Below are 27,779 nucleotides of genomic sequence, written 5' to 3' on the forward strand. Positions count from 1 at the left end.
GCTGTAAATTTTGCTCTGAAAAATTCAGAAAATATAGTCTCTGTGGGAATAATGAAAAGTTAATTAATCTCTGTTGCTGGTGAGAAGTACTTCATAATAGTTCTTATTTATATAGTTAGGAAGACTGCAATACTGATTACATAATTATGCATCTGTTAACATTATTGAGTAAAACAGGAGTTAAATGTATATGGCAGGTACATCATCATCATCAATGTTTAATGTCTGTTTTTCATGCTGGCATGGGCTGGATGGCTTGACAAGAGCAGGTGAGGCCAGGGGCTGCACCAGGCTCCATAGGCTGTTTTGGTTTTGTTTCTGCAGCTGGATGCCCTTCCTAATGCCAACTATTTTACAGAGCCTAGTGGGTGCTTTTTATGTGGCACCATCACCAGTGCTTTTTACATGACACCAGCATCCACACCAGTGCTTTTTATGTGGCACCTTGGTTTTCGGATCTCAGTTCTGTTGTGGTGGGTGGGCCTTCTTGAGTACAGCAATGTGCTACATATCTCAGTCCTCTGACAAAAATGCATATGTTGTTCAAGTCCTTTAAGTTAGCTGATTTCTCTTTTCTGCCTAAAAGTTGCTGCATTTGTCTACTATGATTTAATTTGTTCTTTTTACATATATTTATTCAAAAATTTACAAAGAAAAAGCAACAAAAACGAAGGAAAAACTCATTGTTTATTAATTTTTATTAATGATTAATAGATTTTTATCACTGATTAACAGATTTTTATTGATGTTATCATTGCCAGTGTTGCCTTCTTTTTGTTGTTGATACTCTCCTCCTCTTCCTTCTTTACTGATTTAAAAACCATCATTATGCAGGTGTTCCTAGCGGATGGAAATGTCTCTCATTCTAGTCTAGAATCACTTCAGATAACATAGGTTCATCATGAAGACCTAACTCCATATTTCTGAAGGCTGTCTCGCGAATTTCTTTCCTCATGGCAACTGTGTTTGTGGCACAGTGTGGTGTAATGATAACATTTGGGAAGTTGTAAAGCTTGTGATCTACTGGCAAGGGTTCGGGTGTAGTGACGTCCAGGGCAGCTCCTGCAATCCTTCTTGATTCCAGTGCATCAACAAGAGCACTTTGGTCAATGATATCTCCTAAATTGAAAGAATAAAAAGGAAAGAGGCAGTGATAGAGCGACAGAAATAGAAAAATCAATGATAGATGGGTGTCCACTATGCTCAAGATCGTCAAGGCTCAGGTCTCCACAGTGAAATCATTTAAACTATTTTCGAGCTGACCACTCACTGGTCATTTCCTCACCAAATGTTTTGTTGATATCGTGAGCAGTTTCAGCTGCTTTACATCCTTTTTAGAAGTTGAATAGCAAAATTGCTCAAATATCAGGCTTTGATGGTTCCATTTCAGATGATTGGAACAACGGTAAAAAAATACCAATGTTAACTTATTGATGCATTTGGGCAAGTCTAAATGTGTATTATCAGACAATTGCAAAAATCCAGTACAAATTCTTTTTACTCAACCTGGTATATATGTATATATGCACATATATGTACGCACACATAAGGTTTGTTCAAAAAGAAACTGAACATTTAAAACAGACTAACTGGTGCAATGTACTTGTTCCTGCAGTTCTGCATATGAATAACTTTGAGCTTCAGTGTAATAGTCACTTTGTGTTGTTGGAGAGAAGGATAGGTTGATAGATGTGGTAGAAGTAGGAATTAAGTTCTGACAGGGTGCAACTACTCATATGGAATGATTCAGTGAATAAGAGAGAGGGTATTGAAGAGATGAGAGGATCATGTGGATCTAATACTATGCCTAGTTACAAAAGTAGTAAGGGACAGTAAAACATTAGTATTAAGGCAGGTCAATATTTCTCATTAGGTCATTTCATTCTGTGTTCTCTAATTCAGTGTTAAAGAAACCAAGAAATGAAATCCTTGAGACTTCCTATAACTATATACCAGTAATTAACCCTTTAACTGCCTGTCCAATATCATTAAATTCTTCACAATCCTACCATTCCTTCTCTTCAAAGATCGTCACCTCATATCTTCAAGTTCCAATATCAAATCAGACGTTTTATTACTTGTCTATTTTCGTTTGTCATACATCCATAACTATTAGTGACAAGAAATTAAAGTACCTACCTCTGGCAATATTGATTAACGTTGCTGTCTTTTTCATTGCCTCCAGTTCCTTGTGACTAATAAAATGATACGTTTGTGGTGTCAAAGTACAGGTAATCACAACATAATCACACAATGGTAACATGTCCATCAAGCTACTATAAAACTGCGCATCCACTTTTGCTTCTTCTTCTTCGGACCTGTAAAAGAAACTGAGTCTCTGGAATGTGTGTTTGAAGTATAATATTTTGTTCTTATCATTTTGCATCTAATTTTGATATTATAATTGATGATGGATTTACTGCTGGAATAAGAGTGGTGTTTGCAGTTAGGAGCACTTTCCAGTGCAAAGACTCAGGTAACATTCAGATATGGAACATGTGTTGTCAAGTAGGCAGACAGTTCAATCAAAGATACAATTCTTGCATAAGCACATACTTCAATAATGTGAAACAATGCGACCAAGAGATCCTGTGTTGTTGTTGTTGTTAATCAACAAGACGGGTAAGGGTGATTAGGTGATGGTCTAGGGCTTAGGGACAGGAGACCCCAGACCTTGGAAAAAAAAAACTTTGGTCGTCGTCTTGTAGTCGAAGGCTCTTCGTTGACGTCCGACACCACTGGGAGGTGGCCCTCGAAGTCACTGGAAATGGAGATCTCCAGGTCCAAATTCTTGAACGGCAGAGAGCTTATGTGTAATTGCTTGGTCTGTTATGAACTACAGCCAAATTTCTGTCATTGTAGTATCTTAAAAAAGGAAAGGACAGATTAAATAATGTAGTTGTCAACACACTCTCTGAATAAGAGATGGACTATTTTAGTTCTGATGTCTACAGAACTAGAGCTGACCTGAGATTAAACAATTGCTTAATAACTGAGTAGTTTGAACTCAGTCATGTAGTCACTAGTTCATGATCTTAACCTTATATTCATCGAGGCTGATACAGAAGAAACTATTTTAATTTTATATTTGTTGTTTTTTATAACAGACTGAAAGAATGACAAGCATCGTTTGGGTGTTTTTACCCATAAATTTCTATAATTGTTGTTGTTCAGCTTCCGGTTATTCTGAACACCCTCATGTTCAAACGTTTTCTGTCTGTGACCGTTCTGGCTAGTAAGGTCCAATATTGGACCGTGAAACCAAATAACTAACTCATCATCATCATCATCGTTTAACGTCCGCTTTCTATGCTAGCATGGGTTGGACGATTTTGACTGAGGGCTGGCAAACCAGATGGCTGCACCAGGCTCCAATCTTGATCTGGAACAGTTTCTACAGCTGGATGCCCTTCCTAACGCCAACCGCTACTAGAGTGTAGTGGGTGCTTTTTACGTGCCACCGGTACGGGGGCCAGTCAGGTGGTACTGGCAACGACCTCGCTCGAATTTTTTTACACATACCACCGGCACAGGTGCCAGTAAGGCGACGCTGGTAACGATCATGCTCGAATGGTGTCTTTTACATGTCACCGGTACGGAAGGCAGTTAGCCGTTCTGGCAACAATAACGCTCGGATGTGGCTCTAAAACATTTAATTTGTGTTTTTATAAAGCAAAAAGTGCTAATGAACTAAAAAATAATTTAAAGCTTCCTACTTAGGAGAAAATCGCGATAAGCGCAAGTATATGTTATTAGTTCCTATGTATGTTTCCTTGTGGTCGGTTAGAGCTCAGCATTGGCTGCTCAAAGCGCAGTTAAATGCAATGGATCAAGAGGGAAACGCTTTATTGCATTTTACTACAGTACTTATAAAGTTTATAAGAATGAAAAAAGAAAACAAGCAATTCGAATTTTATTTCTGTTAAATCATTTTGTTGGTAATCTTTTGAAAACTTATTTCTTTATTACCCACAAGGAGCTTAACAAACAAGGACAGACAAAGGGCTTAAGTCAATTACATCGATCCCAGTGCGTAACTGGTACTTAATTTATCGACCCCGAAAGGATGAAAGGCAAAGTCGACCTCGGCTGAATTTGAACTCAGAACGTAACGGCAGACGAAATACGGCTACGCATTTCGCTCGGCGTGTTAACGTTTCTGCCAGCTCGTCGCCTTAATCTTTTGAAAACTGTTTAAAAAGAGTTTACCTCAATCAAAATTTATTGTTGAAGGGAAGTAACTTCCAGCCAACTTCATCCAAGGGAAATAACTGTATTCTAATTTTTATTATTATTTTTTTCGATTATATCCATACAGAAATACCTCTCAAACATTTTATTAGTATGTGTTCCTGGATGGCTAACATGTGCCTTCAACGCTCTAATCGTTTCAGATCAAAACACTCGCCTTGCAAATACATCTCTGTAATTATCTTTTTCGTTTCGTGTTGATATTTGCAGGTCTAATAAAAATAAACCACTGCGCTTTTGCCATAAAAGAAGAAATTATTTTAAAAATCTGCCGGTCAAAGCGAAAAGATCCAAATGCTGCTAATATAGAACTCGCCGTTGCAAGTCCGAAACATCAGGTTAGCTGTATGTGACCACACATGTCGAGCGGTCAGGCGAAGAGCTAATGTGCCAGAGAAAGCCAGGCAAGAAGAAGAAGAGAGAGAACTTCGCGGTACTTCGCTTTTTATATCAACCGACGGTAATGCCACCTGTAGGCATTCCTACTGGAAGTTGCAACATCTTTCAGAACATGTTGTAGCGAAGTAGGAAATGTAACTCTCGTTCATTTCCCTTTCTCTCCAGTAGGGTTCTTTACAGATACTCCCCCTTTCGACGACCAGTCGAAAAAGTTAACACTCTGTGGTGGAGGACTGGAAAGAAAGGCGAGCTAAGGTACAAGTGTTTGCTACTAAGCAGAAAATATAGCAACATAATTTCAAAGAATAAAATGAATGCACTTGCGAAGTGGGACAACAAGACAATTCAAAAGTTGATGCATGAAAAGAAGCTTAAATACACACAATCTTGCACAGTTTTTTTGGCCAGTGTACACGACGACAACTACGAGTCCTCGTGACGAGTGTTGATGAAGGGAAAGGTGTATGCGCTTTTGAAGGTGGTGATTGCATGGGTGCAGTACTTGTAGTTTGTTGCGGTTTGTATTGGAGGGGAATGTTTGGCTCTAGAGTGAGGGCCTCAGAGAAAGCGCGCTTCATTCTGTCGATAGACACTGTTTCTTTTCTACCATGAATGTCTATGGTGAGGAGTTTGTGTGTTTGTGCAAGGACACGATAGGGCCCTATATATGGTTTTGTGAGAGGACCACTCACAGTTATCCCTAAGGAACACATGAGTCTAAGTAGCAATGTCTGCTATAACTGCAGCAAGAACAGTCTGATGTCAAGAAGACATCGGTGGAAGATCCGCGGAGTAAGTTTGCAGTCTATGTACCTAAGACGCAGGATCTTGAACTGATAAGTCCACAGATGCCAACATCTGACCTGGTCGAGATAATGGTGAAGCGTAGAGAAGCTCAGCAGGGGAGTATCCTAAATCCTCTTTCACTGATGAGCGACAACCCAATAGAACAACAGGCAGGTATTCGCTCCATCGATGAAGATCAGAATCGGCACGCAATGACGCCTTTAATTGACGGTGGAGCCGTTCCACCATGCCATTCGGGACTGGATGATAACTAGTCGTCCGGATATGGCAAACTTCTAAGATGCTTGAAAGTTGTTGGAAAAGCTGGTATTCGAATTGCCTCCCGCATTCAGTAGCAATCTTTAATTGAACACCAAAACGTGAAATCCAACCTGATATGAGGGCATGCGTCACTGATATCGACTAGAGGGATGACTTCAGGCCAACGTGAAAAGCGGTCGATACATGTAAGTATGTAAGTGAATCCTCGACTTCGTCCGTTAAACAGTACAGTGAACAAAATGAAAACATTGTCTGGATAATTCAGCTCTGATCGTCGATCCAATCACGTTACGCGTAATACATTCACAAACAATAATCTGAATGTGCGCTGGAGCACATCCTCCTTCTATAAATGGATCTAACAAACCATCTATGAGGAGAGGGGTGAGCGAATTTCAAGAAGGCAAGTCATGATATCTTCCTACCGTTATTCATCAGTACAACATTAATATAATGGAGCACAAGTAACCAACGACGATCAGAGCTGAATTATCCAGACAATGAATAAACCATATTACTATCAGAATTCGTGATGTTTTTATTTCGTTCACTGTACTGTTTAACGGACGAATAGAGTCTCGCTGTTATTTTTAAAGTTTGTTTCTTGCATTATACCCACGAGTGAACACGCAACATATATTATATAATGGTATACTAGATTCCATAGTTAAAGTCGGAGAAATTTTATACAACGCCATTAAAACCCGAATGTCGCGATTTGTTGGAATGTTGCCTTCCCCAACTACAATTTATCAGCGGTACATTAAAAATATGCAAAACACTTCAGAAATTGGATCTTTACCTTTTGACCGGCAGATTTAGAAAATAATTTTTTTGTAACTAAACACTTTCAAACTTCGTATACTGGTAGAATGTGTCATATGAAACATATTTTACTCTTAGCGTTTTTGCGAAGTTTATATTTACGAAGTTATTTCGTGTTAAAGTTGTCGTATTTTGATAATTTCAACCATTCAATGACGTGTATTTAGCTGAATAAAATTACTGCTGTTGTTTGTCAACAACAACTTCCAGCAGTGTATATTTCGTTTGTCACTGTTATTTATGACATATTTCATCTCAGTTACATTTGTATGAATAAACGAGTGTATCTGAAGCATGTTTACTTCATGGCACCATCACAATCGTTCGTGCATTTCTACTGCTTTTAGTTATTTTTCTCTGTTTTTCATCTACTAATTTCGGAAAGACTTTTTTGCCCCCCTCTCCAATTTCTTCATTTTTCATTTTTTTCCGTAACTCTAACACTAAAACATTAAAGCTAAAACCAGTACAAACGTACGCACGATGTCATAAATAACAGCGACAAACGAAATATACACCGCTGGAAGTTGTTGTTGACAAACAACAACAGTAATTTTATTCAGCTGAATACACGTCATTGATTGGTTGAAATTACCGAAATTCGACAACTTTAACACGAAATAACTTCGTAAATATAAACATGCGTCGATTAAGTTAGACTGGACACCTTGTTCAGATGAATGATTAGAGGATCCCTAAACAGATGCTGAGACTACGGTTCAAGGATTGTATAAAATCCTTGTTGAAGGCTTGTAATATATGGAAAGTCAACAGGCAAAGCAATGCTTGTCATCGCCACCAGTGAAAGAAACTAGAAAAGGAAGGAATGAAAATTTTTGAAGAAACACACATCTTGAATGCTGAACTTAAGCAAACTGCTAGAAAACACACTACCAGTGGAGTGAATGGGTAAAGTTTCGTCTGCAGTGTCTGCAGACGTGTACGTCTATCAAGAGCTGGTCTCATTAGTCCCAAGCGGATCAGCAAGTGTAAAGTACAATTTTGTTAGACTGTACATTTTCTTAGTGGTCAGTGACGGTCTTCCTGGGTCACGAGTGGACAGCCACCGTATATAGTATATGTGATTGATTTTCCCATGCCATCCAAGTTTATCTTGTCTGAAAGATTTTAGAGGTCCTTTCATCAAGAAGTTATGTGGAGCAGAGAGGGCCATCTATAAGAGAGCCTTTACAAAACTATGCGATCTGCTAAAAAATGACAAATCTCACTTGAAATACCTCCTACCATCATAGGTCTGCTTGATCAGGAATTGGCTAGACTCCCACAGATAAAAGAATAACATTATGATGTACCTTGTATTACACTCAAACAATGCGTCCCAAAACTTTCTCTTGCTTTCACCAAACTCTTTAATATCTCACTCTCATTTGCAGGCATGCTTCAGTGTTATCCATTCAAAGAAAGGGACCCTAAGGATCGGCCAGCTTTTGTTGTCTCATTGCTACCAATTCTAACATTTCTAAGATTGTAGAGACATCCGTTAACAATGACGTTGACCGTCATATTTAATCCCTCTCTCGTTTCTATCGCCCCTATAATAGCCCCTGATTTTCGGAGCTGGCTGGTCTCGTAGCCCCATCCACACTGCCCATCCCTGTACCATTTGTATCCCCACCTATTGTCACCTTTATTAAATCCCTTCTCTTTCCCTGCACTAACCAGGATTTCCACGTCTTCATCCACAGAATATTGGCTATCTGGAATCTCCTCTCCATTCATATCTTTCCCACAACAGTTTGAACAGAACACAAACAGCATCTACCTAACCAGTCTTCGAGAGCCTACAAAGGTGAGTCATGGGCTCCTCTTGTTCCGCCACACTCAGAAAGTATAAAAAAATCCATGCATTATCCTTCAATTCACTTATTTCACTTGTCATAATGTCCCATACACAAATATACTTGAAACACTCACCTTTGCCTTCTTTGATGATACAACACCTTCATTTCAAAAGCATGAGCTCTGATTGCCAGCTTGTAGCCAATGGTTCCCATTCCAATTATTCCAATCGAATTTCCTGTGATGTCATGTGCCAAAAGTTCTGGTGGATACAAACTTGTTTTCAATGTCTTCGGAAAATATTCGGCACCTGTATAAAGATATAAATACGTAGATACTTATATATAAGATGTTCTAGATATGGAAGCAAGGTCTAGAATCAAAGGGCCTTTGAGTTAACCTAGCAAAAACCAAAGTCTTAGTAAGTAGGAAGGTAGACAAATCAAAAATCTCTTCAGGTAGATGACCCTGCTCAATCTGTAGAAAAGGTGTAGGTAAAAACTGCATAAGATGCACCCAGTGTAAGCTTTGGACGCTTAAAAGATGCAGCAACACCAGGATGGTTAACAGGGAAACTGTATAGGTACAACAATCACTGAAAATGTGCAGAAAATAGACTCCATCAACTGCCAGAGGTAGTAGATATCTAGGTGACCAAGTTTGTAGTGGAGGTGGATGCTCGGAGATCGTAGTTGTGAGAATAAGATTAGGCGTAAGCTTGAAAGAAATGAAGCCAGTATGCTTCGCTGGATGTGTAACGTCAGTGTGCATGTTCAACAGAGGGCGTAGGAGGAATCAAATGTGGTGTACAGGCATGGCCCGAATATCTCCGTCCTGTAGTTCAGGATGCTCCCGGCACGACCGAGTCTTTTAGGATTCTCGTGTGTTCGGCAATGCATAACTTGCAACCTTTTCGTCCCCTTAATGTAGGGGTCTGGGTTCTCGTGGGATGCACTGGGTATTCTATTAAACAGCGTCTTTCCAATCATTTGTCCTCCTTCACAGTCCCGGAAAGGAGATACGTGACATCGCTGGCCAAACATATCTTGCAAATAAGAGACGAAGGGATACCATATTCGATTGCATGGAAAATACTCGAGAACCCAGGTTCCTACATCAAAGGGACGAAACGTTGTGCAAAAAATCCGAGTTTTTTTCTTAGTGAAAATCGTGCGAGTGAATGAATCAAATAATACCAAATAATTACATGAAGGTACATTTTGATGAGACTTAAAGATGGGAAAATGATTGTGTATGCGCGTGCGCGCGTGTCTGCGTGTATGTGTGTGTATGCGCACGTGAGAGAGAGTGGGGAGAAGAAATAATGATGTAAGTCTGTGAGAATAAGGAAAGAGAAAATTAAGTTAAAAGGATAAAAATAAATAAATGCGCCTATTTTTTAAAGCCTAGCCAGGTTCATGGGCCCGGTTTCCCAGTTTCAATGGTGTGTGTGTTCCCCAGCTGGACTCCTTTATGCCAGCTGAGTGGACTGGAGCAATGTGAAATGAAGTGTTTTGCTCAAGAACACAACGCGTTGCACGGTCCAGGAATCGAAACCACAATCTTACGATCATGATGCTGACACCCTAATCACTAAACCACGCGCCTCCACAAGCTAAAAAAGGATAAGAATAACTAAAAGACAAAATAGAACTCAAGAAATTATAGAGCAAGACTTTGAACAAAAAAAAAAAAAGAAATTCCTGAAAGGAGGTGAAATAAATCCCACCGTTTTTTATGTGTTCTAAAAAGTAAAAGGAATAATTTTACTTACACTGAACTATTTTCCTTGACATTGCCAATAATAGTGCCATACCAAAATTTGCGGCAGCTCTTCCATCTTGGATGCTATGACCAATCCTAATGCCACGCGATTTAGCCCATTTAATGTCAACGTCATCAAAACCTATACCGAAAAAGCAAATAATTCTAAGATTTACTAACTTCTCAAGTAATCCACGGAATTTTTGGTTATTATTTAGGCCCGATTGTACATACAAGCCAACAACCTTCTCACAGAGTGAAGGATTTTGTTCCAGTTCTTTGAGAGTCACCATATTTTGTTTACGGAATACAACATTGGAGAAAAATCTCTTAAAATCAGGCATATCATAAAAATGTTCACTAAAATTCACTACCAAAGCCATGATATTACTGTTATTTCGCAAGCTACTGAAATGTTAATATGAATAAGAAACTGCGAGTAATAAAGAACTAATTATTTTCTATATTAATCTTTTCTGTCACAAAAAATTAATAGACATTCCATAAAGGAGAGCCCCGTAGAGTGTTAATAGCTTCTTTTGAAAGAGAATATTTTAAAGTTTGTTGAAATATACACCTTTATCTTTGGAATTCGAATCGTGATGTTACATATTAACGATGTTTTATATTCTATCATCTTTCCCTAGTATATCCATGCCTCATCAGTTAATATATTTTAACACAGGTGACATGTAACACGAACTTTTATCGTGTCTATTAGATAAAAATATATCTCTTTGCTGACTGGAAATTTACACATCCCTTACAAAAGTTTCATGCTTAGGAAACGCGGCGTACGTACCCTCTGTATAGGCCTCCCTCAAGCGCTGCTCGATCTTCGCCGCGCTCAGTTGGTCTTCCTCGTCCATTTCTAGGTACAGCGCCAACGCGCTTCCTTCCCGGTACAGAGCCACGAGACCTACTACATCATCGATGCCTTGTAGCCTGGCTACCACCTTGATCTTACGGATCCAGGCGACTACATCTCCTTCACCATAGAAAGGTGTGATGGCATCACTGCCGATTCTTATCTTCACTGTCATCTCGTGGAAGGAGACAACAGCAATGGGAAAATGTATTTATACACGAGAGCCGAAATAGCTTGTAGGATGAGAGAATTGTGATGCAGGGAAATAAGATACGGTTCACCTACCTCTCGTTGTTGGCTGTCCAGCTGTGCTAAGTCCAAACGTGCCCTATCCGTATCACCTAACGTTAGCAGCTGCTACTACCAATCCCGCTGGCTCGCTCCACTGACGTCCGTTCACGGCGACTGCAGCAGGCCGAAAGAGGACGATCCTGGTCTTGCTTCCCTCACTTCCTCTTCCCGCTTCATTTTTCGGTCAGGCCCCTTGACCGTTGATGTCATTGCCTTTTCCTTCCAGCTCATCTCATCCCTACAATATAAGTCTAACAAATCATCTATATGCAGAGGGGTGACCGATTTTCAAGAAGGCGAGGCATGTTACTTTCTTGCCGTTATTCACCTGAACAACATTAATATAACGGAACACGTGTAACCAACTACGATCACAGCTGAATTATCTAAACGATGGCTGAACTATACAACCACCAGAATTCGCGATATCTTTATTTTGTCCCCTGTACTATTTAATGGAGGAATAAAGTCTCGCTGTTGTTTTTAAAGTTCGTTTCTTGCATTATTTCCACGAGTGAACGCGCAACATACATTATATAATGGTATGCAAAATCCCGTAGTAAAACCAAGGGAGACTTTATACAACACCGTCAAAATGGCTTTTTTTAAATTAACACCACGAACCAGAAGTCACATTATCTTATATGTATTCTTTCATTTTTGAATATGATAGAGGATAGTTTCAGGGAAATTTGTCTGTCGTTTCTAGCAGATCGAATAACCATATAAACGATCCTTCGGTTGCAAAAAAGAAGTGGTTTAGAATGCGTGAAAATGACGGTGTCGAGTCGTCGGGTGATCTTGTGAAGGAACCCGGACTGGAATACAAGTGCGATTAGAGAGAAGGCTGGCTGCAGCGTTTTAAGGAGCGACATGGGTTAAAATTTCGTGCGTATGTGGTGAAAAGCGATCAAATGAAAACGCAGCCGTTGTTTATTATTATTCTGACCAAGAAATTGTGCAGACGGTTGTAAATCCACAATAGCAAGACAGTGAAGGAGAAAGCAGTGATGAAAATGAGGAAGATGTAAGCGAAAGAGTTTCTATTGATCGGTTAATTCAGATAACAGGTGAACTGCTAAAAGGTCTAGATCGATGCAGTTTTATAAGTGAGCAAGAAATATTGAACATTTATATGCTGCAAGATAAACTGATCAAAGAAACGCCAAAATATACGAAACAGCTTAGCTTGCAAGATATGTTTAAAAAATAGCTAGAAAGCGTATAACAGAGGAGTCATCATTTGAAAATCTAGTGTCTTCAACATCATCTTGCCTAGATGTGCTGTCACTGTCATCACCAGTTCTTGATATTTCACTCACCTTACAAGATAATGAAGATGGGGGTCCTGACAGCCCTTCACCTCAAGAGGATGCCAATCTTGATATCCCCTCACCTCAGTGACGATCTTTGTGTACGTCAACAGAATTAGTGTACCAGTACTTTATCACTCATTTTACCTGAGTTTTATTAAAATTTCATTCAACTTCATTTGATTTCATTAAAATTTCACTAAAATTGATGTTATCCTTTCCCTTATTAACCAACTTGTACTGATTTACAGGGTATTTTACCTAACATAGCCTACCATACTTAATCAATCGATAATCAGGCGAAATGACTAATTCGGTATTCTCCCGGTTTCAACGATACCGGATTAGTGATTGGGTCAGTATTATTTTTTTCTTTAAAGTTGACTGACGATAATTTTGTAAGGGTTGCGTAAAAATTATATCAGACAATGTGTGTGTGTGTGTGATTCTAGCATTTGCAGATATTGCATGACAAATTATACGATTACTTTCCAGTCAGTAAAGAGATATATTTTATCTAATACAGATTGTGTAAATCTTGGTGTCATATTTCACTTGTGTCAAAATATGTTAACTGGTGAGGCATGGATATACTAGAGTAATTATAAAAGGGAAGGATGACAATATAAAACATTGTTAATATGTAACGTCACGTCTGCATTCCTGAAAGATAAAAAAAAAGTATATTTCAAAAATTAATATACATCGTAGATAATTTTTTATTTCTGTCTTTATGGTTTAAACAAAATAAGAAATGGTGAAATTATATTCTATTTCAAAGGAAGCTATGAGGAAAGTCAGGCAGCGTAGATTACTTCCCAATAGAACGTCTATTAATTTTGTATGACAGAAAATATTTAATATGGAAAATAATTGGTCCTATATTATATGTAGTTTCTTATTCGTTCAACCGTTTCAACTGTCTGTGAAATATTTTTCATTCTCAATAACAGCAATACCATGGCTTTGGTAGTGAATTTTTGTGGACATCTTTATGAAAAATTGCCTGATTTTAAGAGCTTCTTCTTCAATGTTGTATTCCGTAAACAAAATGTGGTGACTCTCAAAGAACTGGAACAAAATCCTTCATTCTGTGAGAAGGTTGTTGGCTTGTATGTACATTCGGACCTAAACAGTAACCATGAATTCCTTGAATTACTTGAGAAGTTAGTAAACCTTAAAATTATTTCCTTCTTTGGCATTGGTTTCGATAGTGTTGACACTGAATGGGCATTAGGATTGGTCATAGCATCCAAGATGGAGGAGCTGCTGCAAATTTTGGTATGGCACTCTTATTGGCAATGTCAAGGAAAATAATTCAGTGTAAGTAAATGATTCCTTTTAATTTTTAGAACACATAAAAAACAATGGGATTTATTTCACCTCCTTTCAATAATTCTTAATACCGTAAATCCTCGAGTATAGTCCGCCCTTGAGTATAATACGTAGGGGATTTTTAGGGGGCTGTACCTCTGAAAAACCTAAACCTTGTGTATAATACGCACCCCTTCTCTAACTTGAGTCGTGTGTAAATAAGCCAGCAGCACCTAGTCAAACAAACACTTCCGCGCATGCGTAATACAATAATGGTGATGTTCTTAACTGTTATATGGGAATGTAAATATGTTTGCAAATTGTTTTTGTTACATGTTATTCTGTGTTCTGAATACTTTTATTTTAATAATGTTGCTTACTGCAAGTTATGGATGATTCTTTTATGACTTCGTTGCTTTCAGGTACTTTCGCGCCCGACATCACAAAATGCATCTGAATAAACATTGCCGGACAGCAAATAGAGACTCGGACATTGCTTAGAAAATATTTTTCATTTTTAACCTCGTATATAGTACGCACTGGAGATTTTGAGTATTAAAATTTGGGAAAAAATGCGGATTATACTCGAGGATTTACGGTACTTTATTGCTCAAGTTTTGCTCTATATTCTTCTTGAGTTTTATATTGTGCTTTAGTTACTTTTCCCTTTTACTCTCATTCACTGGCCTATATGCTGAGAAATAGACGCTAAATCGTCTCACCACTTAGATAAGTCAATTTCAGGATTTTCGTATCTCCAAATAGAGTCATAAATGGTTGTCAGAGAATTTCTATGACTTCACCAACCTCAATTTCTGGCCTCCCCCCACTAGTGGAGGCACATGGCCTAGTGGTTAGAGCGGCGGACTCGCGGTCGAGGGATTGCGGGTTTTAATCTCAGACCGGGCGATGTGTGTGTTTATGCTTCGGCAGAAGGGAATGACGAAATTCTGCTGACTCTTTCGCCACAACTTTCTCTCACTCTTAACGCCTGCATCTTGCAGCTCCCCTGCGACGGACCGGCGTCCCGTCCAGTTGGGGAACCTATACGCCAAGGAAACCGGGAAACCAGGGATGACTCGAGAAGGAACTTCCAATCCCCCGATTGTAATCCCATGGTTTAGCATGTGTGGGGAACAGTTCAGAAAGACACCAACCGTTTTTCTTGCAACACCAAGGCCGAGCTGGTGGCCAAGATCAAGAAGGTGTTCGAAGAACTTCTCAGGGACGCAATGAGGAACGGATGCACCATGTTTCGGAGCCATCTTGAAGCCGTAGCAGGAGCTGAAGGCAGCTACTTGCGCTAAACTGTTATCTTCTAGTCGTAATATAGTTGATATTTTATGATTCTTCAAAAATACTTCAGTTTTTGGATGAGATATCATGATTTGTTTTCCTTCTATGCAATTGTCAAAATTTACCCTGGACACCAAGTATGTATGTATGTATGTATGTATGTATGTATGTATGTATGTATGTATGTATGTATGTATGTATGTATGTATGTATGTGTGTGTGTGTTTGCGCGCGTGTGTGTGTGTATGCGTGCGTGTGTATGTATGTATGTACATATGTATTTGTGAAAGTATAAAATAAGAACTGACTTGGAATATAACATTTTAAAACTCATACATGCATGGAAAGTGGACGTAATATGCTGCTGATGTGAATATATTTCCTATATATGTATGTGTATATGTATGTATATATATATATATATATATATATATATATATATATATATATATATATATATATATATATATATATACATGCACACGTACATACATAGGTACATACATACATACATACATACATACATACATACATACATACATACATACATACATGCATACATACATACATACATACATACATATATATATATATATATATATATATATATATATATATATATATATATATATATAGAGAGAGAGAGAGAGAGAGAGAGAGAGCAAAACTTTGAACAATAAGGTAGTAAGAATTATTGAAGGAGACAGAAATTAACCCCATTAAAAAAACATTAAAGTATCATTTACTTACTTTTTTTTTTACATTGGCAATAGTGCCATATGAAAATTTGCAGCAGTTACTCCACCCTTGAAGCTATGACGAACCCCAATGCTACGCGACAGTTAGCCAGCAGTCTAGGTAGAAGTATTAGCTAAAAGGAATGCCCCTATCAGCATCAAGGATCATAAACCAAACTTTGCCTCTAACTCCAAGTGCAGCTTGATCAACCCAGCCAAATCGTAGTTCGGTTCTGGCGAGTAAACATATGCTAATGAAAATCATTGACAATACAGGGGTGGGGGGCTTCCAATCTCTCCTTATGGCATAGTATCAATGAAGTCATTTCATGATTTTAAACCAACCACGTAAAGGCAGGACAAGGTTCACCCAATTCGACATGGTCGATTTTTACCTGTCTATCTTGAAAGGGTAGCTGGTCAAGGCACTTACTTTCGCTAGGTGCTTTACTGACATTAGCAATGCAGACATTAACGCAGTTATACATGCCAGAAAAAACGCCGTTGTTTAATAAAAGTTCAATCTGTGTCAAGCATACTGACCCACTGGGCTCTTTTTGATGTAGTGATGGGAGCCAACGACAGCGCTGACATCTGCGACCTTATATGACTGTATATATTAAATATATTAAAGGGTTTCTCATCAGTTCTTTTTCGTCTCTACAGAGATGACGCTCTGGCCATCACTTGAGGAGCTAACGAGCATACTCTCGATAGGCTTGGAAAGGACCTAATTAGCACCCTTAGCTCTATGGGCTCAAGATAACAAACGCAATCAACTTCACCAGTGTAAACTTTTAAGACGTTACGTTAGATCTGAACTTCTGTTCTTATAGACCTAACCGTAAATTAACGAGCTGACCTACATCAACACAGCTTCCAGCCATCCGTCTATTGTGTTCAGGAACCTAGTGAAGCGTGTCAGCAAGAGAATCTCGAACCTGACATCAAGTTAAGAAATTTTCAACGCTGCGGCCCCTTATTACAACGAGGCTCTGGCATCCAGGGAGTTTAAGGAAAGCATCTCCTATATGCCCTGACACCCCAAAAAGGAAGCAACCACCGTAATGTCGTTTGGTTTTCCCCACCCTTCTTTGTTAATGTTAAAACTTGCGGGGGAAGAATTTCCTTTAGATTGGTGGACAAACACTGCACACAGTCACACAGATACGGACGTTTGTTTAATAGGCACAACTTAAGGGCTTCTTTCAGTTCCGCGCCGAACATTAAGAAAATTTTATGAGCACCTCTAAGCCGCAAGCAGAGGCAGGATGTTCATGTAGGGTATACAATGACTGGCCAGTGACAGTGTGTGTGTGTGTGTGTATGGGGGGGGGTTCGATATGAAACCGAGGGGGTTGTGTATAAGGCTAAGGTGGTAGCCAGCACTAACAGTCAGAGTAACAGTCTAAGCAGCAACGACACATCCACCGACAACAACAGCAACGAATCCAATGATAGCAGTAGTAGAGCATCAAGCAGCAGGGACAACAATACCAACAGTTACGGTGGCAGCAGTAACACTAACATTACAGCTGGAAATGGTTGCTACACCAGTAGCGACGGAATCATCAGAATCACGTCCAGAAATATCACCGGCAGCAACAACAGCAATGACATCAGACCCGGAGTTAACGAAAGAAACGTCAGCGGTGGTAGCACATCCAGTACACAGACACGAAAATATGTCGGTTCAACCGTGCTCCTGATTAAGCAACGTCTGAACAACTACAAGTCCTATTTTAGGATATCAGAAAGGTGCAACATTATGTCTCTGGCGTACCACGTATGGCACTTAAAAGAGGAAGGAACTAGCTACATAGATAATTAAATGGAAGCTCCTTGAACAACTGGGGTCTTATATAAATGGGAGCAAACGATGTAAGATGTTCTTGAATGAGGGAGCAAGAATCCTATAATACTCACTCGATCCGAGGACCGTTTTAAACTCCAGGAAAGAAATATTTAGTCAATGCCCACATCTACAACGTTTCCAACTACGAACGTGAAATTCCACACCGCCGCAACTCCTTCGAATATCACCACGGCTGAAGGCGATGTCAGGAAGATAACCCAGTCCATCCTGACAAATATTTTTGGTTTATAAAACTAACTGGCCTTGACATATTTATTTCTCCAATTGTAGAGAGGTTATGTGTTTTTTGCCACATAATTCTGATGAATTACTATACAGCTAAGCGCTTTATAGGTGCGAAACCGATGGTCACTCTATGATCGTCCATAACATTAAACTTCCTAAAATATGTATCACTTCTCTAATGCTTTAGAGTGTGCTTCTTTTTCGGATATGTGAACTACTGATGATATATATATATATATATATATCTATATATATATATATATATATATAGAGAGAGAGAGAGAAGAGAGAGAGAGAGAGAGAAAGAAAGAAAGAGAGAGAGAGAGAATGAAAGATTCACACACACACGTATATATATTTATCGCCACAAATCCTGTGTTTGCAGTATTGTGGCTGGATTTTTACGTTTTGATGCACAGGGCCCAGTTTTATGGAAAATTTTGACGCCGATGTACTATACAAGTTTGTTGCAAAACTCCACAGCATTTTTATAGACATGCATAATCCTTTCTACCATAGGCACAAGGCCTGAAATTTTGGGGGAGGGACAAATCAATTACATCGACCCCAGTTCGACTGTTACATTATCTCGAAAGGATGAAATGCAAAGTTGACCTCGGTAGAATTTGAATCCAGAAGGTAAAAACGAACGAAATGCCGCTAACCATTTTTCCTGGCATGCTACCGATTCTACCAGCTCGCCGCCTTTATAGACATAAATGATAAAAGAAATTAAGAATCTTTAAAAGATAGAAAAATTTTATCATATAATAGGCACTTACGCATGCACTTCAGACATTACCATTCTGATAAAGCGGCGAGCTGGCAAAACCGTTAGTACGTCGGGCGAAATGCTTAGCGGTATTTCGTCTGCCGTTACGTTGTGAGTTCAAATTCCGCCGAGGTCGACTTTACCTTTCATCCTTTCGGGGTCGATAAATTAAGTACCAGTTACGCACTGGGGTCCATGTAATCGACTTAATACCTATGTCTGTCCTTGTTTGTCCCTTCTATGTTTAGCCCCTTGTGGGTAATAAAGAAATAGGTATTTCGTCGGGCGAAATGCTTAGTGGTACGTTCTGAGTTCAAATTCCACCGAGGTCGACTTTGCCTTTCATCCTTTCGGGGTCGATAAATTAAGTACCAGTTAAGCACTGGGGTTGATATAATCGATTTAATCCGTTTGTCTGTCCTTGTTTGTCCCTTCTGTGTTTAGCCCCTTGTGGGTAGTAAAGAAATAGGTATTTCGTCTGCTGTTACGTTCTGAGTTCAAATTCCACCGAGGTCGACTTTGCCTTTCATCCTTTCGATAAATTAAGTACCAGTTACGCACTGGTGTCGATGTAATTGACTGAATCCCTTTGACTGTCCTTGTTTGTCCCCTCTATGTTTAGCCCTTGTGGGCAATAAAGAAATAAGAAACGTTAGCATGCCAAGCAAAATGCCTAGCGGTGATTCGTCTGTCTTTATATTCTGAGTTCAAATTCCGTCGAGGTCAACTTTGCCTTTCATCCTTTCGGGGTCGATAAATTAAGTCACCAGTTGCAAACTGGGGTTGATCTAATCGACTGCCCACCCCACCAAAAAAAATTTCGGGCCTTGTGCCTAGAGTAGAGAAGGTTATCATTTTACGAGAGAAAAGTTGATTTAAAATAAAAGTTTGGGAACAACTATTTTCCCGAGATTTAGCCGTTATTCAAGCAAACTATATTGAGCCATACCCTCCTTTCGTCTTCTGATTCAACCAGCATCTACACAATGAGAAAACGAGCAGTTGAGTTAAAAGAAAAAACAACAACATTGAAATGTTATTATGGAGCCGAGGTGAGTATTCCAAAATGTGGGAAGGAAATTTGGAGAAAATTGAAATAAATTAATAAATAAAATAGAAAAAAATACAAATCTTGAAAATAATTTAATTTTCAGACTCTTTTACTCTTTTACTTGTTTCAGTCATTTAACTGTGGCCATGCTGAAGCACCGCCTTTAGTCAAGTAAATTGACCCCATGACTTATTCTTTGTAAGCCTGGTACTTATTCTATCGGTCTCTTTTGCTGAACCACTAAGTTACGGGGACGTAAACACACCAGCATCGGTTGTCAAGACACACAAAAACATACATATATATATATATATACATATATACGACGGGCTTCTTTCAGTTTCCGTCTACCAAATCCACTCACAAGGCTTTAGTCGGCTCGAGACTATTGTAGAAGACACTTGCCCAAGGTGCCATGCAGTGGGACTGAACCCGGAACCATGTAGTTCTTAAGCAAGCTACTTACCACACAGCTACTCTTACGCCTAGACTCGTAATTTCTGAATTATTCCAGGCGGAATTCATAAGAAAAAAGTGAATTAAAAAATAATATCATTCATTATTAACTTTATTTCAGTGATTAATTGATTTTTATTGATGTTGTCGATGTTGTCATTGGCTACGTTGCCGTCTTTGTTGTTGTTATTCGTCTTCTTTATTGTATTTAAAACCATCATTATGTAGGTGTTCCTAGTTGATCAAGATTTTTCTGATTCTAATCTAGCTTCACCTCAGACAACATTGGCTCTCCACGGAGACCTAGCTCCATGTTTTTGAAAGCTGTCTCGCGTAATTCTTTCATCGCCTCAGTTGTGTTTGTGGCACAGTGTGGTGTAATGATAACATTTGGGAAGTTGTAAAGCTTGTGGTCTACTGGCAAGGGTTCGGGTGTAGTGACGTCCAGGGCGGCTCCTGCAATCCTTCCTGATTCCAATGCATCAACAAGAGCACTTTGGTCAATGATGTCTCCTAAATAAAAAAATAAAAAACAAAGAAAAAAAAAACAAAGTTAGTAAAAGAAATATATGACCCTCCGCAAAATCCCAGATCGTATTTAATTGGCTTTGCGGGAGCCACTCTTTTATCGAAGGCGTATCTTGTTGTGAATTGCTCGAAATACGGATTAGAAAAACAGTCGACAACTGACGAAGAGTCGTTCTTTGTGTTTTTTGTTTTGTTTTCCATTTGTTTGTTTCGTTGTTCGCAAAAAAAGTTCATATTCCATGTCCTCGTACTTCGTATATTTTGTTGCTTACGTTTTGTGATGTCCTGTGCCCACATACGCATATATATATACGTATACATGTAAGTATGTACGTATATATATGTATGTATATATGCATATATATACATATTATTTATATTATTATATATACACACACTCTGTTTTCTTTATTGTAAAAAATATTCCTTGAATATTTATTGTGCGACTCTTACTCTATCTCTTTCTATCTCTACTCTTACTCTTATCTCTCTTTGTCCTTGCTTGCTTCCATTGTACCTTTCTTTTCGTTCTCTCCCCATCTCTCTCTGCCTCTCTCTTTTTCCTTAGTCCCTCCGACCTCTCCAACACTTCCTTTCTCCAACCACGTGATTGGTGTCCAGCCAAAGCGGTGCTGTTTTTTTCGGCCTGCCTCTGATCATACTAGTCATGCTTGTCTGGGCTCCTGCTATGTCCCCTACGACTTTCTCCATTTCATCTTTGCGCCATCCCACTACCTCTGTTCGGTAGATGAAAGGCTCATGTTGTATTTGTGGTATATGTATTATTATTCTTTTTCTTCTGTTGTATAACCGAAAGGCTTCGTTCTGTTATATCTGCATAATTCTTTTTCTGTTGTATTCATATTTTTTGTTGTATATGTACTATCATTTTAGTTTGTCGTATTTGTGTCTGTCCTTATATACACTCGCCAATGGGCTTATTAAAAAATAAATAGAGTGAGAAAAGAAGTATTAATAGCAGAAGGTAAAACATTCGCCACAAAAGCAGTATTATTTACCAGAAGGTAAAATATTTGCTACTTAAAAGTGCAATATTGTCTGCCGCTAATGATAGCTATGATGAGATTTTATGCACCAAAACCATTTGAGAGATACCTTACTAGCATATATTTCCACAGTCTCTCAGCCACATGCAGCTGCAGGTATGCTGACTTCAAATCGACGATTGTGGAGGCCTCCATCATTTGCCACCACTCCTTCAAGGTTTCGCTGCAAATGTCTGTAGGTTCGTCGCCTGTATGGCACAATATATGGTTGTTCAGCTCTCGGAAATCCAATTCTGGTCTGACTTTATGCTTCGTCGGCTGCACCACTGCCATCAGTGGTAGCACTCTATTCTCCACTTCCTCCTTCCAAGAGATCATAATGCCTTCCTTGATCCACCGTTCCACCTCTCCCTCGAACTCACTTCTGGCATCCCCTTTCAGGGTATGCTGATAGCAGCCTACTGCGTTTTCAATGCTGGAGGATCTCCCTTCCAGTACCATTCCACTGTCCACTGCCAGCCGTCGAACACTGCCCGAAAATCCTTGTAAGCAATGGTGTGTGCAGCATATCTTTCTTCGCAACTTTCACCACTCTCCTGTCGCGGACTCACGGTGCATAATGCCTCTGCATCACTGAACACTACACTGGCTTCATTGACCGTGACACCTCCCAAACGGACAATGGCGTCCAACTCCATCACCACATCAACTCTGTCCACCACGCGGTCGATCGTGATCGCGCACAACCTCAATCTCGTTTCGCGTACCACCATCTCCACATCACTACTCCCTCTGCATTCAACTTCCGTACCGTCAACAGCTCTTACACGACTCACTCCACTCCATTTTTCCACCACCTCCGGAGTCATTAGGGTTGTTGAGCAGCCTGTGTCCACGAGGGCTCGTGAGACCTTTCTGTTCACCACGACATCTATTACTGACAACGACTGTATATGCGCCTCTATTCTTTCTTCGGGACGACTACCTATTTCTTTACTACCCACAAGGGGCTAAACACAGAGAGGACAAACATGGACAAACGGTTTAAGTCGATTACATCGATCCCAGTGCGTAACTGGTACTTAATTTATCGACCCCGAAAGGATGAAAGGCCAAGTCGGCCTTGGCGGAATTTGAACTCAGAACCTAACGGCAGACGAAATACGGCTACGCATTTCGCCCGGCGTGCTAACGTTTCTGCCAGCTCACCGCCTAGTCTCCTCTAGACCGTTTTCCTAGATGCTTTCAATAGCGATGTGGCGTGTTTGTCTGCATCGATAGCAAATTACTCCAGGCCTGGGTTCCTTGCAGTTTCTCACCATGTGCGAACCCTGACACCGAAAACACTGCCTTTTGAAGGGTCACACACGTTCCATGTTCGATCCCTCTCCACCGCTTTGTTTGAACCCTTCTCGTTGTTGCAGTCGCTGCTAAAGGTGTCGTCCTGCAACACGAGACGATGCCTCTGGCCTTAGATATTACCTCTTCCATCGCCATGGAGTGAATATTCGGCAGCTTTTGCAGTTCGACCGAACCGTGGTCAGGAAATCCTGTCACAAATGCTAATTTAACTGTTTGTTCCAACGCGTCATTCCTGTATCCGACAAGTCTGGCCAATCTCCTGATTTCGTTGGCAAATACATCGATCGGTTCACCCGTTCACTTCGCTTTCATATTTTACTGTTCAATTTATACATTCCCAACCAGCTCGACCATTAGTGAATACAAATACCATTTATGTTTTCAAAATAACTTACCCAATCATATTAAAACAGGCTTATTCATCAAATTAGATTATATCAAATCATATATCAGACGTACCAAAGGTATTCGAGTACTATTTTTTCCGCCTTGTTTTGCATTTATGTGCATACTCGTGTATATATATATGTGTATATATATATATATATATATATATATATTATATATATATATATATATATATATATATATATATATATATATATATATAAGACCTGTTGAGGCAAGTGAAATCGAAATCAAAATCAAATTCGATGACATCCGTGCTAGTGGAGCGCTAAGAGTACCATATGAGCATGATCGTTGCCAGAGCAACAAACTGGTCCCTGTGCCGGTGGCACGTAAAAAGCACCATTTGAGCGTGATTGTTACCTGTGTCGCCTTACTGGCACTTGTGCTGGTGTTATGTGCAAAAATATTCGAGCGAGATCGTTGCCAGTGCCGCTGGGCTGGCTCCTGTGCAGGTGGCACATAAAAAGCACCATTTAAGCGTGGCTGTTGCCAGTACTGCCTGACTGGCCCTCGTGTGGGTGGCACGTAAAAGCACCCACAACACTCTTGGAGTGGTTGGCATTGTAGAAACTCTGCCAGATCAGATTGGAGTCTGGTGCAGCCATCTGGTTTGCCAGACCTCAGTCAAATCGTCCAACCAATGTTAGCATGGAAAGCGGACGTTAAACGATGATGGTGATGATGATGATGGTATATATATATATATATATATATATATAGAACAACAATAGTATATGACAAGTACTACAACTCCATTGCTGTCAAATCTTAAAAAGTAAGTAAATTTCCATTCAACTATGGAGTCCAACACATACAAAAGACAGGCAAAGAATATGGGATGATCACAACTGGTCGGTCGACTCTTCCAGGTCTACTCAACCAGCGCTGACTTGGAGATAAAACAATAACTACAGATTAAATACATTACCTACAATAATACCAACAACAATTATTATTAACAAAACTACTATGCCGCCACCACCAACGCCGCCGCCGCCGCCACCACCACCACTTCTACTACTCTTTACTCTCTCTTTTACTCTTTTACTTGTTTCAGTTATTTGACTGTAGTCATGCTGGAGCACCGCCTTTAGTCGAGCTATTTCAACACCAGGACTTATTCTTTGTAAGCCTAGTACTTATTCTATCGGTCTCTTTTGCCGATCCGCTAAGTTACGGTGATGTAAACACACCTGCATTGTTTGTCAAGCGATGTTGGGGGGACAAACACAGACACACAAACATATACACACACACACACACATATATATATACATATATATGACGGGCTTCTTTCAGTTTCCGTCTACCAAATCCACTCACAAGGCTTTGGTTGGCCCAAGGCTATAGTAGAAGACACTTGCCCAAGGTGTCATGCAGTGGGACTGAACCCGGAACCATGTAGTTGGTAAACAAGCTACTTACCACACAGCCACTCCTATGCCTAACTACTACTAATAATAATGATGATCATCATACTCATTAGTATTAAGGCAGGCCAATGTCACTCATTAGGTCATTTCATTTTGTGTTCTTTAATTCAATGTTAAAGAAACCAAGACATAAAAAACTTTCTATAACTATATACCAGTAATTAACTGCCAGTCCAATACCATTAAATTCTTCACCACTCACCATTCCTTCTTTTTAAAGATCATCACTTCGTATCTTCAAGTTCCAATGTCAAATCAGACATTTTATTACTTGTCTATTTTTGTTTGTCATACATCCATAACTATTAGTGACAGGAAATTAAAGTACCTACCTCTGGCAATATTGATTAAAGTTGCAGTCTTCTTCATTACGTCCAGTTCCTTGTGATCAATCAAATGATATGTTTGTGGTGTCAAAGCACAGGTAATCACAACATAGTCACACAATGGTAACATGTCCATCAAGCTACTATAAAACTGAGCGTCTACTTTTGCTTCCTCTTCTTCGGACCTGTTGAAGAAATTGATTAATTCATTAATTGTGTATTAACTAGTTTCTGGAATGTGTTTGAAGAATAGTATTTTGTTCTTACAGTTTTGCATCTATTTTTAGTATTGTAAAGGATGAATTTACAGCTGGAATAAAAGTGGTGTTTGCAGTAGAAATACTTTGTACTGCAAAGACTCAGGTAAGAAGCTGGTGTGGAACTTCTGTTGTCATGCAGGTAGACAGTTCAATCAAGGATAGAATTATGACATAAGCACACACCTCAATAATGTGAGACAATAAAACCAAGATATCTTGTGTGTTATTGCTTGCTTTGTTAGAAATTGCAGCCAAATTTATTTCATATCACAATGCACTATCAAAGAAAGAAATGGATAGATGAAATAGTGTAGTCTTCAATAAACTGTTCGAATAATACAGGGGTTGCTTTTGTTCTGAAGTCTGCAGGGCCACGGCTGATCTGAGACTAAGCAACAACTGTTTAATAACTGTATAGTTTGAACTTAAAACTATGTGGTTAGTAGTTCTAGTGTAGCATCTCATTCAATATTACTCTGTTAATTAACAAGACATCAGTTACATGACTAATTAAGTCATCTTTTGGGAAACTGATCAAGAGATCTTGTTATTGCTCACAAACCTCTGGTCTTCTCTCTCTCTCTTTTCTATTGTTGCTATAATGGACCCTGTATTTTGAAGCTTGTTGGTCTCCTAACCCCATCTACACTTCCCACTACCATACCATTTGTCCCCCCAACCTCTCATCACCCCTATTGGACAAACCATGATGCCTAATTCTTCATCTAAGAGTATTGGCTCTCTGGAATCTCCTCCCTCATATCTTTCCAAAGTTTCTGACCTGCAATAGTTTAAACAGAACACAAACAGCATCTATCTAACCAGTCTTCGAAAGCCTACAAGTGTTATGGGTTTGTTCCTCTTCTTCAAAACTCAGAAAGTACTAAAAATCCATGCATCTATCCTTCAATTTACTTGTCTTAATGTCCTATACACAAATCTAATTAAAGCACTCACCTTTGCCTCCTTTGATGATACAACACCTTCATTTCAAAAGCATGAGCTCTGATTGCCAGCTTGTAGCCAATGGTTCCCATTCCAATTATTCCAATCGAATTTCCTGTGACGTCATGTGCCAGAAGTTCTGGTGGATACAAACTTGTTTTCAATGTCTTTGGAAAATATTCAGCACCTGAAGATATATAATAATAATATAAAAGATGGGCTACAGCAAATATTCTGCTCAATACCACAGATTTGCTTGTCACTTGTTTGACCGTAACCAGTTGAGCATGTCCCTTAGTGGCTGACGATATGTGCATCTCTGATCATGAGCAGAAGTAGCGGGGGAGCATCATAGCCATGTGTTGAGAGGGATTCTTTGGGGTTTGAATAATTCACCTTTGGAAACATGGGTGGTTCTTTCAACATCCTTAAAAAACCTTTTTCAGGGACCTTTTGAGCAGGATGGGCTACTCAATCTGAAGAAAATTCTAACTGAGCCCCACCTGTAAGGTCATGTGCTGTTTATCTTGATATGAGATCACCATGTCGCGCACATATGGTTGATGCATGTGCCTAGTGTACCCTTATCAGACGGGTAGTCATGATGGGTATATTGGGCTTCGTATATTTTACCCCAGTGTCACTTTGATGGCATGAACTGCTCTCTCACTCAATAATAATAATAATAATAATAATAATAATAATAATAATAATAATAATAATAATATTATAAAAGATAAGACGATAAAAGCTAATAAACCAGATATTATTATAAAAGATTAGACAAAAAAGGTGTATTTATTAATTGACATGAGTATTCTTTGCGATCACAATATAGCGGCGAAAAAATTTGACAAGGTCAGTAAATATAAAGACTTACTAATAGAAATTGGAAACATGTGGCATCTCAACGCGACTACAGTACCAGTGATTGTAGGATCTCTTGGAATGATAAAAAAAAAAGGAACTGAAGCCAATTTGAAAATGATACCAGGTTTACCATCCCTACAGGAAGTGCAAAAAATCGTGTTAACTGGAACGGTTCATGTACTGAGAAGAGCATTATCGCCGTGAAAACAATATCCATTCATGAATTTATTTATTCATTAATTTTTTAAATACATATTTTATCTGTGAATTGCGTGTGTAATCTGGGAATGCATACAATGAGCTTCTCCGCCCTAAGTGTACGGAAAACACT

At 39.2% G+C, this 27,779-nt stretch overlaps 2 protein-coding genes across 3 annotated transcripts in view; both read right to left on the reverse strand.

Moving 5' to 3' along the window:
• Positions 1–696: 696 nt before the first annotated feature.
• On the reverse strand, positions 697–10,991 carry LOC115221815 (glyoxylate reductase/hydroxypyruvate reductase-like). 2 transcript variants are annotated; one of them, XM_036510848.1, is made up of 5 exons: positions 10,910–10,991; positions 10,118–10,249; positions 8,479–8,653; positions 2,140–2,318; positions 697–1,119 (listed from the first exon to the last, which is right to left on the reverse strand). In XM_036510848.1, the coding sequence occupies exons 1-5, from the start codon at positions 10,974–10,976 to the stop codon at positions 866–868; spliced, it is 807 nt and encodes a 268-aa protein (XP_036366741.1). In that variant the 5' UTR covers positions 10,977–10,991; the 3' UTR covers positions 697–865. The 2 variants fall into 2 exon arrangements, with proteins under 2 accessions (XP_036366741.1, XP_029647907.1); XM_029792047.2 differs by lacking the exon at positions 10,910–10,991 and having other exon boundaries at positions 10,118–10,529.
• A 9,413-nt stretch (positions 10,992–20,404) lies between these two features.
• The window catches only part of LOC115221819 (glyoxylate reductase/hydroxypyruvate reductase-like), a 12,057-nt gene continuing 4,682 nt past the window's right edge, over positions 20,405–27,779 (reverse strand). Inside the window, exons 2-4 of the mRNA XM_029792051.2 lie at positions 26,591–26,765; positions 25,380–25,558; positions 20,405–20,819 (exon numbers count right to left, since the gene is read on the reverse strand). Coding sequence (XP_029647911.1) covers positions 20,566–20,819; positions 25,380–25,558; positions 26,591–26,765 — 608 coding nt within the window. The 3' untranslated portion in view covers positions 20,405–20,565. The remainder of the gene's footprint in view (positions 20,820–25,379; positions 25,559–26,590; positions 26,766–27,779) is intronic.

The sequence above is a fragment of the Octopus sinensis genome, linkage group LG18, assembly GCF_006345805.1.
Source record: "Octopus sinensis linkage group LG18, ASM634580v1, whole genome shotgun sequence".
In the NCBI taxonomy this organism is placed as follows: Eukaryota; Metazoa; Mollusca; class Cephalopoda; order Octopoda; family Octopodidae; genus Octopus; species Octopus sinensis.

Excerpts from the sequence above, each read along its gene's own strand:
- LOC115221815 (XM_029792047.2), bottom strand. The coding sequence starts at position 10,490 with ATGGCTTTGGTAGTGAATTTTAGTGAACATTTTTATGATATGCCTGAT. Across the intron at positions 8,654-10,117 it reads GTCAAGGAAAATAGTTCAGT|GTGCCGAATATTTTCCGAAG; the intron begins GTAAGTAAAATT and ends ATCTTTATACAG. Across the intron at positions 2,319-8,478 it reads TATCATCAAAGAAGGCAAAG|GTCCGAAGAAGAAGAAGCAA; the intron begins GTGAGTGTTTCA and ends TTTCTTTTACAG.